General features: G+C 41.9%; 1 protein-coding gene across 1 annotated transcript in view; it reads left to right on the plus strand.

Moving 5' to 3' along the window:
• The first annotated feature begins 2,945 nt into the window (after nt 1-2,945).
• Nucleotides 2,946-12,648, plus strand: part of LOC115129348 (carnosine synthase 1-like) — a 28,481-nt gene continuing 18,778 nt past the window's right edge. The window contains 3 exon segments of the mRNA XM_029659594.2: nt 2,946-3,020; nt 9,021-9,195; nt 9,663-9,752. Of these exon segments, the coding sequence (XP_029515454.2) occupies nt 3,018-3,020; nt 9,021-9,195; nt 9,663-9,752 (268 nt within the window). The 5' untranslated portion in view covers nt 2,946-3,017.

Here is a 12,648-nt window from a genome sequence, read left to right on the forward strand (position 1 = left end):
CAAATATTACAAGTATTTCACTAAACTCACAATAACATCTGCTAACCATGTGTATGTGACCAATAAAATGTTATTTGACTTGGTGGCCCAATGGACTCTTCTACAGTGCACTTCCCTCCTGCTGACACTTGGTGGTGGTGTTGCTAAAGGGAGTATAGAGGAGAGAATGGAGCTGGTGAGTTGTCAATGAATCCAAATGCTTTGGAAATTATTAGTTCAATCCAAACAATAAAAGCACATGTGTTGTAACTGTGTGGCTGATAGACATAGACCAACTGCACCAGAATGTAAGGAATCCATTTGATGAAATTAATGAATATGTAGATAACCTAGGCTACTGTCATAATCAAGATATCTGCTCCTCCTCTCTCTCTCCCCCTCTCTCTCTCCAGTTGATCTGGTCCCTGCTACCCTGGGTGGGGAACCTGATGTTATCTGGGCCCCTAGGGGTCCTGCAGACCCAACTAAACGATAGCCGTCTCCTGGATGCTCTGTGTGCGTTTGCTCAGGTCTTCCTCCAGACCCACCCAGACCTGGCCAGAGAGAGGGTCTGGGTCCTCAACAACCACACAGGTTAGACAAGGCTGTGTGTGTTTGTGTGACTGTGTGTGTCTGTGTCAGTGGAGGCTGGTGACTCGAAACATTTACCTGAGTACAGTGGAAAGCCTACTTGAGCATTCTGCGTCAACCTCGCTCTTTAATCTAACTTTTTATGGATGATGCGATGGAAGCTATTGAATTGATTTCGACATCTCAGAAAAAGACAGTAGACTGTAGAAAGTTCAATATGTTCAGCAAGTAAATCATCGCAATGTGCAATTATCGCTGCAAGCTCCTTTTAGTTGCACTTGTTAGAGGAACTTTCCCTCTTGTTGTGTCCTCTAAAAGCCTATTCTTGCAGGCCCAAAAACACAGTGGTATTGATAAGCCGCTTGAGAACATCCCTGTTTCTTCTTACTTTCTCATATGTTGCGCAGCTTGAATACATAGACCTTCTTCATGATCGATGCAGCTTTTTGGCAGAAGCTTGAATCTGATGTGGACATTTATATGCTCCCTGCTTTTGTTTTGACGTTTAGCTGAACGATTGATGTTCTTCAGGTCACTGTACCCCTCTTTCACCCAAGGCTGACTTTCCAAAAAGCAGGCAAGGCCTGCAATACAGGCAGCTCGATGAAAGGCTCCCTGTTAACCAGCTATACTTTTGACATCAATTCGTATTGAACGCCCTCACCTTTTCATATTTCTTCATGAAACTGATCTCAGGCAGAGGTCGAACCTCGGTTTTAATTCACACCTTTTCCGTGTACCCCAGAGAATGAAAGGGGTTCTTCAACAAAAAGGCAACATTTTCCTGCACACTGGAGCTGGTAGCTAGCAAAAAGAATGTCTACGTCCACCATCTCCTGTGATTTGAAGAAACTAATTTGAATTGAATAATATCCCAAAATTGCTCAACTATCACTTTTCAATCTCTATCCAATAATGTCACCAGCTCACCAAGCTTGTCCACACATAGACGCTCCCCGCCCTATAATGCTCTTTGGCACAACCCCAATACAACACACTAGGTTCATTCTTTGATCCTAATCCTATGATTGGATGGACAACATATCAGTTCATACTGCAAAAGCTTTGATTGGTTGGAGGTCGTCCTCCGGAAATGTGCGCTTGAGCAAGGCACCTTACCCTAATTGCTCCTGTAAGTCGCTCTGGATAAGAGGGTCTCCTAAATGACTCAATTGTAAATTAATTGTCTTGTTTTTGGAGAAACAGGAAAAAGTATCTGCACACTTAGTCAGACGCAAATGTATTTTAATAGAGGCTAAGCTTTCGATCAGTCGACCTTCATCAGAGCATATTAAAAGGTGTGTGTGCGCAAGATTGACCCTCTAACCTCTTCCCCAGGCTAATTGTGCATAGCAAGTGTCCGGTGAACGAGGTTAGTGACTCAACAACAGTAAACATACACACCATGTTTCCATCAGTCATCAGGTTTTATAAAGATTGATTACCTCTGATAACATTACCTTTGTCTGGGTTGTGTGTTTCAGAAAATCTAAGAGGCCAGCCCTTGACCATCCCAGTGGTCAGATAGCCAGAGAGGCTGGCTGGTACAATGTGTGTGTGGAGTAGTGAGACCGACTGATAGTGTCAGACTGTTAAAACGTGCTCCATACCTGTCCTATACCTGCATGGCACCTGATAAGGTATGGGAACGTCCCTTAGTCGACACTCACCTGTAGAGCCTGTCAGCTGGTGCAGAGGTACAGCCTGGCTCCTTAGATCCCCTGCCAATCAACGCCCGTCCTAGAGACCTGCAATCTACTCCGTCTGTTTACATTGGCAAAGTTCAGACATAAAGGCCAACAATAACAGGGTTGAAAAGGGTAGACTATAATATCTGTGATTGACCTATTTTCTTTCAGAGAGTCAAGTTGTTTTGAATTTCAATTACAGAAAAAGTTTGAATGTTGGAAACGGTCAACCAAGTGAAAAATGGATGCCCATTTGCAGACTACCCCAAGAAGTATGTGTTATCAAAATAGAACAACAGGTTGACATTCCTGTGATCTCCAAGGTCAATGGAAGTACTGGGCTCTCGAAATGTGTTGGTTTTTAAAAAGTCAATATCGGTCAGCGTACTAGTAATATTGCCACTTAAATGTATTAGGCTCACATGGGCCTTTTACATGATATTCCTTTTTACAAGATATTACATAGAAAACAGACATGTTTTATAGCATGTCATCTGTTATGTTTTTACTTGTACTCTTCTTCTCTGCTATCTGCACTTCTCTTCTTTCTGACCCCTCCCTCCTCTGACCGCGTCCTCTCTGACCCCTCCTTCCTCTGACCGCGTCCTCTCTGACCCCTCCTTCCTCTGAACCCCCCCTCTGTACCCCTCCTCTGACCCTTTCCAGCAGACTCCCTCCCTCCCTCTCTCTTTCCTGAACCCTCTCAACTTCTTCCTCTTTCTGTCATTTCCAGGTTTCCACTTGGTCACTGCAGACACTATGGTGAGATGAATGAGAGAGACAGTTTGGTTGAATGAACATTGATGTGAGTTTATATCTGCAGGTGGTGAATGTTTCTATTTTAATCAAGTGTTCCTTAAGCTTCTCTGAAAAGCTTTTCTTGTAAATGTGTGAACGAGACAATGTTTTTCAGTGTTGTATGTTATTGCATGACGCTATTTGAATCGTTGTCAGATGAGAAGTCTTCCAACGTTTTGCTTGTTCTTGATCTGCATTTATAACATTTCATAAATTGACTGAATAGTGTTTTGCAGTGTTTGGCAGCAAATGCTATTGAGTTCAACATGTTTGTGTTGAAATACAATGCCGTATATTGTATTGACAGAAGAATTAGAATATGTTTTTGTGTGTGTGTGCGTGTGACAATGTCTGTCAGAGAATCAGTGATAGAGCGAGGAATGGAAGAGGGAGAAAGGCTGAGGGGTGGCAGAGACCAAAGGAATGGGTGTAAAGAAGAGATATTGCTGTGTAGCGGAATAAGGAGAGACTGGAGGGAAAGCAGCTGCAATATTACTCTCGGAACCGTTACAGTTCTGTGTGTTGTCTGTGTGAGAAACAGTGTCTATTAAGGGTCTCTGCGTATCGTGTTAAATGTAGAGTGTCAAGTGTGATTTACAGAGGTTATAGTGCAATGAATGCTAAGCGAGAGGTGGGGCTGTATTTCCTGCAGTGCCAATAAGTATTTATAGCTTCATTTCATATTTTTTACAGTATGTGAAACTGAAAACCTTGGCATTCTTTCGTATGACATGATATTACTGTGATGAAGCAGCAAACTACTGTAGCTGGTGGTGGTGGGAATTAAACAGTAGAGTAAACCCCTTCAGGTGTGTACAGGTAGGTCAGTAGGAAAGAAGTTAGAAATACGAAAGTAGATAAACAGGGTGATAAGTTAGAAATAGAAAGGTAAATAAGCAGGGTGATACGTTAGAAATAGAAAGGTCAAGAAACAGGGTGATAATGGGCAAACGGAGGGAGAGAGGGGTGAAAGCGGGATCATAGGGGTATACTACAAAGCAGGTTGAGGAGTTAGTGAGCTAACAGAGTTCAACTCTGGCATTTTTCTGAAAAATATATATTTCACTGTGACCTGCTGCTGCTTACTATCAAGCAGTGAGGCAGCCTGTTGCGGAGTGAGTGAGAGGTGGGGACGAGAGGGTAAGGGGGGGTGTGTGTTGAGATTGAGCGCTGCAGCTGAGTGAGAGGAGCCAAAGCAGCACGCGGGCAAGTCGTGTCAACCTTTTACATGTTGTAGGTTGGATTGTCATTATTGAGACAACCTACTGTTTTTCCAACTATTTTCCATAAAACATATTAACGCGCTAGAACTGATGTTCGTCAAGAAATAACAGCGTCAAAGCACAGGAAAACTACTTTAGGCGCTCCAGCACATATTAGATACATTCGCTCAGAGGTGGTTTAAACTGCATTATAAACTGGGTGGTTTGAGCCCTGAATGCTGATTGGCGATTCCCACGGGTATGACTAAACATGTATATTTACTGCTCTGCTTAGGTTGATAACCAGTTTATAATAGCAATAAGGCACGAGGGGGTGTGGTATATGGCCAATATATCACGGCTAAGGGCTGTATACAGGCACTCCGCTTTGCGTAGTGTGTAACAACAGCCCTTAGCCGTGGTATATTGGCCATATACCACACCCCCTCGTGCTTATTGCTTAATTATAAACTGGGTGGTTCAAGCTCTGAATGATGATTCGTTGAAAGCTGTGTTATATCAGACCATACAAACAAATATTGGCCATATACCACTCCCCCTCAAACCTTATTGCTTAATTCTAATGTCGACTTTGCTTATGGAAAACCATGGAAGGTATGGAACACCCCTGGCGTGCTTCTGAAAAGTCCACAATGAAACTGACATTAAATGTGGAGAATGATACATTTGCATCTGTTAGTCATCAAGTAGCCTATTATTTTATACGCTACTGTAGGCTACTGTAGCCTACCATTTGATACAATACATATGTTGAAATGAGGATATCACTGGAGCCATTGCAAATCAATGTGTGCCACTTGTGTAGCCTACCTGGAGATGGCAAACGGATTTAAGAAATAGCTTAGAACTTCAGTTTATTGTTGTTGTAGCCTTGCATTATTATGCTATTATTATTGACCATGTTTAGTTAATGAAATTGGAAATGATCAACTGTGAACATGGTCACAGCTCTATCGCAATTGCTGATCAGCTGTAGCCAGAATGCATTAGATTAGGTAACATTCAGTCAGATTAGGCTACAGGTTAAAAAAAACACTGGCTGTTGACAAGCATGGGCCTATTCAGTTCATATTATTAATGTTTGATTCGGTGATAAAAATTACAACCCTCAATATCCTATTCCAGCAGGCTATTAAACAACAGAAAACCATGACAAAATGTAATTACAATCATAAACCCGGGTTTTAGTCAGTAAACCTAGCCTATTGAAATGATAAGCCAATTCATTTATAGCGGTTTGCAGTCTTAACGTCTGGCACGTAATAACGGCACAATTGACAGAAAATAAATGGTCTAACATTAGTTCGATTTTTTTCCAAATGTTTCTTGATCAGAGATTGAGATCCTCTGTCCAGATTCCATCCCTCAAACTCTCCTGTCAGATTGGTCTATAGTTAAGTACATGCGCATAAGGGATTTACAATCATAGCAGTTAAATCGACATCCATTGACGGGTAATTATCTGGCGAATTTATTAAGAGCAAACTAATTCTCTTTTCTCTTTCGACATATTCAAATTCCTTTATTAGTCATGTTAGCTCGCAATAATAATTATTTTGATGGAGAACTGAATTTAGCTTCTTACGTCTTTACAAATTATGTCGACATTCCTTAATTCGCTCGATAACATTATGGGAAAAGGGTTTATTGGCTAAATGTGCCAACTCCTCTCTTGCCGTATAAGAGCACAAGGCCAGACCCAGATGCAGACACGGGAGGCAAATGGTTTGAGTCTTTGATATTTATTATATTCCAAAAGGGTCGTGGACAGGAAAAAGGTCAAAACCAGTTCAGAGTCCAGGAGGTACAGAGTGGCAGGCAGGCTCGAGGTCAGGGCAGGCAGAATGGTCAGGCAGGCTCGAGGTCAGGGCAGGCAGAATGGTCAGGCAGGCTCGAGGTCAGGGCAGGCAGAATGGTCAGGCAGGCGGGTACAGAATCCAGAACAGGCAAGGGTCAAAACCGGGAGGAGTAGCAAAAGAGAATAGAAAAAGCAGGAGCACGGGAAAAACACACTGGTTGACTTGAACAGACAAGACAAACTGCACAGAGGGACAGGAAACACAGGGATAAATACACCGGGAAAAATAAGTGACACCCGGAGGGGTTGGAGACAATCACAAGGACAGGTGAAACCGATCGGGGCGTGACATGCTGGGAAAAAAACACCATGTTGGGCTAGTTTTCAGGACTTGTGGGTTTTGAATGGTCATTTCCAGAAATGTTAGATAGACAGAACTTCTAAAAGCCAATTTCACACAATAGCCTGCTGGATTTGAAGGATTATGTGTTTTTTCTTTCAATTTCAGCACAAATGAAAATGTCACTGACTCGGCCATGGATTGATGTTTCACCATTGTCTTTAATGACGAGTTAGGTGTTCGACTAGCCAGTTAAATAAAGGTTAAATATTTGTATTTATTTATTATTTTAAAAACATGCAGGCGCAGTTAAAAGCCTGCTAGAGTTGGCTGTAGGCGGATGAGCAATATCGACCTTCGTAGTACGGATGAAGCCTGAGCTGGAATGTGAAGCTAACTGAAGCTGGTTAGCTTTAGAAAACCCTGAGTAGATGTACAGTTGAAGTCAGAAGTTTACATACACTTAGGTTGGAGTCACTCAAACTAATTTTTCAACCACTCCACAAATTTCTTGTTAACAAACTATAGTTATTGCAAGTCGGTTATGACGTCTACTTTGTGCATGACACAAGTCATTTTTCCAACAATTGTTTACAGACAGATTATTTCACTTATAATTCATTGTATCACAATTCTAGAGGGTCAGAAGTGTACATACACTAAGTTGACTGTGCCTTTAAACAGCTTGGAAAATTCCAGAAAATTATGTCATGGCTTTAGAAGCTTCTGATAGACTGATTGACATAATTTGAGTCAATTGGAGGTGTACCTGTTGATGTATTTCCAGGCCTACATTCAAACTCAGTGTCTCTTTGCTTGACATCATGGGAAAATCAAAAGAAATCAGCCAAGACCTCAGAAAAAAAATGTAGACCTCCACAAGTCCGGTTCATCCTTGGAAGGTACCACGTTCATCTGTACAAACAATAGTACGCAAGTATAAACACGATGGGACCACACAGCCGTCATAGCGTTCAGGAAGGAGACGAGTTCTGTTTCCTAGAGATGAAGGTACTTTGGTGCGAAAAGTGCAAATCAATCCCAGAATAACATCAAAGGACACTGTGAAGATGCTGGAGGAAATAGGTACAAAAATATCTAAATCCACAGTAGAACGAGTCCTATATAGACATAACCTGAAAAGCCGCTCAGCAAGGAAGAAGCCACTGCTCCAAAACCGCCATAAAAAAGCCAGACTACGGTTTGCAACTGCACATGGGGACAAAGACCGTACTTTTTGGAGAAATGTCCTATGGTCTGATGAAACAAAAATAGAATTGTTTGGCCATGATGACCATCGTGATGTTTGGAGGGAAAAGGGGGAGGCTTGCAAGCCGAAGAACACCATCCTAACCGTAAAGCACTGGGGTGGCAGCATCATGTTGTGGGGGTGCTTTGCTGCAGGGGGGACTGGTGCACTTCACAAAATAGATGGCTACATGAGGGAGGAAAATGATTTGGATATATTGAAGCAACATCTCAAGACATCAGTCAGGAAGTTAAAGCTTGGTCGCAAATGGGTGTTCCAAATGGACAATGACCTCAAGCATACTTCCAAAGTTGTGGCAATATGGCTTAAGGACAACAAAGTCAAGGTATTGGCTTGACCTCAATCCTATAGAGAATTTGTGGGCGGAACTGAAAAAGTATGTTCGAGCAAGGAGGCCTACAAACCTGACTCAGTTACACCAGCTCTGTCAGGAGGAATGGGCCAAAATTCACCCAACTTATTGTGGGAAGCTTGTGGAAGGCTACCTGAAACATTTGACCCAAGATAAACAATTTAAAGGCAATGCTACCAAATACTAATTGAGTGTGTGTAAACTTCTGACCCACTGGGAATGTGATGAAAGAAATAAAAGCTGAAATAAATCATTCTCTCTCCTATTATTCTGACATTTCACATTCTTAAAATAAAGTGGTGATCCTAACTGACCTAAGACAGGGAATTTTTTACTAGGATTAAATGTCAGGAATTGTGAAAAACTGAGTTTAAATGTATTTGGCTAAGGTGTATGTAAACTTCCCACTTCAACTGTAGATTGATGGACAAAGAGAGAGGTTTGAAGGAGAACAAGCCGACCGTGTGTTTTGTTCTTTCGCATGATTGCATACCGAACAATGCTGTTTCTGTGTATGTGATTAATTTGCATAAATAATTCATGCATGTTTCTGATTTTAGCGCCCACATAACAATGATACTGTAAGTAAAAAAAATTAAATTGTTGCATGTTGCGTTTATATTTTTGTTCAGTGTAAATTGGCCATATACCACAAACCCCCGAGGTGCTTTGTTGCTATTATAAACTGTTTACCAAATTAATTAGAGCAGTAAAAATACATGTTTTGTCATATCTGTGGTATACTGTCTGATATACCACAGCTGTCAACCAATCAGCATTCAGGGCTCGAACCACCCAGTTTATAATTGGAGATAGTTAATAAATGTATAGATTATAATACAATCCCTTTGATGACAGGTCTCCTCTCAATTTTAGATTATTTTCTCATTAATCCTATTATTTTACTCTCTCGCACACACACACAAACACACACACACACACACACACACACGTTGTCCATCTCACACCTGTCCCCCACAGCTCTCTCTCAGCTCTCTCCCCAGCACCGTTGTCCCCAGCCTTCCCTCCTCTCCAGGGGGCTGTGCTACTGGAGGACCGAGGGCACAGTCCTCCAGACAGGAGGTGGCGCTGTTCCAGACCCTGCAGGAGGCTCTGAGGGAGATCGACCTGCCTGAAACACAGGACCTGCCACAGGGTGAGACCCGAGCTACGATCACCTGAATGAAACGGTCATGATGTGTCAGAAGTGTACCAGGCTAGAAAGACACCTCCATGTTTATTACAATCTCTATGATATTGGGGTCATGCTCTATCACCTTTCATTTCTACCTGTGAGTCTCTGAACCTTTGAATCAGAACTAAGCCTACAGGCCAGGTGAACCTATCACTGGATATTAACCTGCACAGAGTCACCCAGACCATGTGAGTTTAGCACTATATGTCACTGGGTTAGCAGGTGAACAGGTGTGTCAAAGTGTGTCTGCAGACCGGAAAGGACCAGAGGGCTGTGTGCATGTAGGAAATGAGCTTAGATGACCTACCATATTGCTGACCCCTGTATAGTTGTTTTTGGATCGAACTACTTTCTATTTCATGAAAGGCTGAAGTACCGATGTATGGGGATTTTGACCATAATGGCAGTTCTACTGTGTTCTCTTCCAGGTATGAGTCACTCTGAGATGTGCATCTGTGTTTTGGGATCCCCACTCCCCTACCTCTCTCTGCTGTTAGAGGCAGGCCAACGGAGCCCAGGTATGGTAGCAGAACACACCCAGACAGTTAACACAGCAGATATGTACAAGCAGCTCATGAAAATCCTGGAAAATACATCAATTTTTACAATTGTGTTTTCCATGCCTGGAAATGTTTTGGAAATGTTCAAATCTCAAAAGGTTTGGAAAAGTAATGGGAAATAATTTAATCATTTATTTTAATGTCATTTAGGAACAGTTTTTTTTTAATAGTTGATCAATCACATAATAATCACCAATCAGCCTGGAACGGAATATGACACTTTAGCACAAGACTATTCAACTGGCGGCCCGGCTGCTAGATCCGGCCCGTGTTATTCATTTAGATTGGCCCTTTGATCAATTCTGAACATTAATATTTTTAAAAACGCAAAAATACGACATTCAGTGCCAAAATGACATGCACTATGGTGGTTGTATCCTGTGTAGTGTAGTTATTTAGCGTTTTTAGCAGTTTCTAGCATCTGTGTGGCATGTTGATTATTTTTATTCATATAAACTTGACTCCAGCACTTGAACAGTTTAATTAAGCGACAAAATATTATGCTCACAATTAACTTTTTTAAATGTATTTTTTTTTACATCTGGCCCAATAAGAATATAGCTTAGTAGCCTTGCTTTAGTGCATACTTGTAAGTCGGGAAGCAAGTTCAAGGAGTGAGTGTTTTAATAAATAAACATAACACAACATAATACAAAATAAGAAACACGAACAACACACATACATAACACTGGAACAAAAACAATAAGGCCTGGGGAAGGAACCAAAGGGAGGGACATATATAGGGAAGGTAATCAGGGAGGTGATGGGGTCCAGGTGAGTGTCATAATGCACAGACATAACACAGGAACAGAAACAATAAGGCCTGGGGAAGGAACCAAAGGGAGGGACATATATAGGGAAGGTAATCAGGGAGGTGATGGGGTCCAGGTGAGTGTCATAATGCACAGACATAACACAGGAACAGAAACAATAAGGCCTGGGGAAGGAACCAAAGGGAGGGACATATATAGGGAAGGTAATCAGGGAGGTGATGGGGTCCAGGTGAGTGTCATAATGCACAGACATAACACAGGAACAGAAACAATAAGGCCTGGGGAAGGAACCAAAGGGAGTGACATATATAGGGAAGGTAATCAGGGAAGTGATGGAGTCCAAGTGAGTCTAATGACGCCCAGGTGCGAGTAACGATGGTGACAGGTGTGCGGCGGTTGCTCAAGGATATTGTAGCAGCAGGTAGGCCTAGCAGGCCTCCAACCCTGTTCCTAGGGAACTACTGTCCTGTAGGTTTTCACTCCAACCCTAATCCATCACACCTGATTGTAATAATTAGCTGGTTGATAAGTTCAAATCAGGTTAGTTACAACTGGTGTTGTAGAGAGAACCGACAGCAGGGTAGTGCTCCAGGAACAGGGTTAGAGAGCCCTGGCCTAGACTATAAAATATGATAGAGAACAGATTAAATAGGTAGAAAAAAATATATTGTAGCCTGGCTAGTTATCTTTATAGTTAACTGTTTAGTTATTATTAGCATGTATTAATGTTTTCATCATGTCCAAAAACTTTCCACTGACACTCGCGAAAAATGATTAAAATGATTAATTTAAACTATTCATTTCGCCATTGTAGTAGTTGGGATTCTGTTCAATCGCGGTGAATCAAATCATATGAGTTGTGAAACGTAATTGTAGGAAAACATATTAGATGTAGCCTTTCTTTTGGATTAAGTGGCTTCAACTTGTTTTGTAGATACTTCCAGTTGATTTGGGCATCCAATGTATGGGACATTGCAACATCAATAGATGCTAGTCAGCCTGCAAAGTAGCCTGGGCAGCCGCTAGTGGTCTTTATGGATCTCCACTATCGTCTGGGCTTGATGTGCACAGCCGGTAATACACTGTTTGTGTTTGAGCAGGGCTGGATCAAAAGCCTGCACACCCAGTAGCTGTCCAGACTGAGGGTTGACCACATGTGTTTTATGAAGTTGCCTAACAGGCTACATGGGATCAGAGAGCAGCCAGTGTCAATACCACATTTATCATTACTTTCTATATGTATGTAGAGACTCCGCCAATTGTTGGTCATAGAAATTTGGTTTAAAAGTCATTCAATTCCATCTGTAAAAACGTCAAAACAAATTAAAATGTGGTCACAGTTTTTGGTGGTTGAACCCTGTAATCATTTCTAATAAGTACCAGTACGCACTTGCCGGTATCAGTCTGACAGTAAATCAATGTAAAAGCCTGTTTGGCTAGAGCATCGGCCAAAACATATACCTTTACCCTTCAAAGTATGTGCCAAATTGTTTTCCAAGAGGTCTTCCCAGTGTCCCTTAGTGCCAAACAGAATAGTGTTAGACTGTACATGGTTTTCTTATCCATCTATAGACCTAAACACTTTACCTTGTCAGAGCACCAGTAAAATACACTATATATACAAAAATATGTCAACACCCATTCACATGACTAGATTTGGCTATTTCAGCCACACCCGTTGCTGACAGGTGTATAAAATCAAGCACATAGCCATGCAATCTCCATAGACAAAAATTGGCAGTAGAATGGCCTTACTGAAACACACAGTGACTTTCAACATGGCACCGTCATAGGATGCCACCTTTCCAACAAGTCAGTTCGTCAAATTTCTGACCTGCTAGAGCTGCCCAGGTCAACTGTAAGTGCTGTTATTGTGAAGTGAAAACGTCTAGGAGCAACAACAGCTAAGCCGTGAAGTGGTAGGTCACACAAGATCACAGAACAGGACCGCTGAAGTGAGTAGCGTGTAACAATTGTCTGTCCTCGGATGCAAAACTCACTACCAAGTTCCAGACAGCAACATCAGCACAAGAACTGTTCGTCGGGAGCCTAAGATCACCATGCCCAATGCCAAGCGTCGG

This window comes from Oncorhynchus nerka, linkage group LG5 (genome assembly GCF_034236695.1).
Source record: "Oncorhynchus nerka isolate Pitt River linkage group LG5, Oner_Uvic_2.0, whole genome shotgun sequence".
Taxonomy (NCBI): Eukaryota; Metazoa; Chordata; class Actinopteri; order Salmoniformes; family Salmonidae; genus Oncorhynchus; species Oncorhynchus nerka.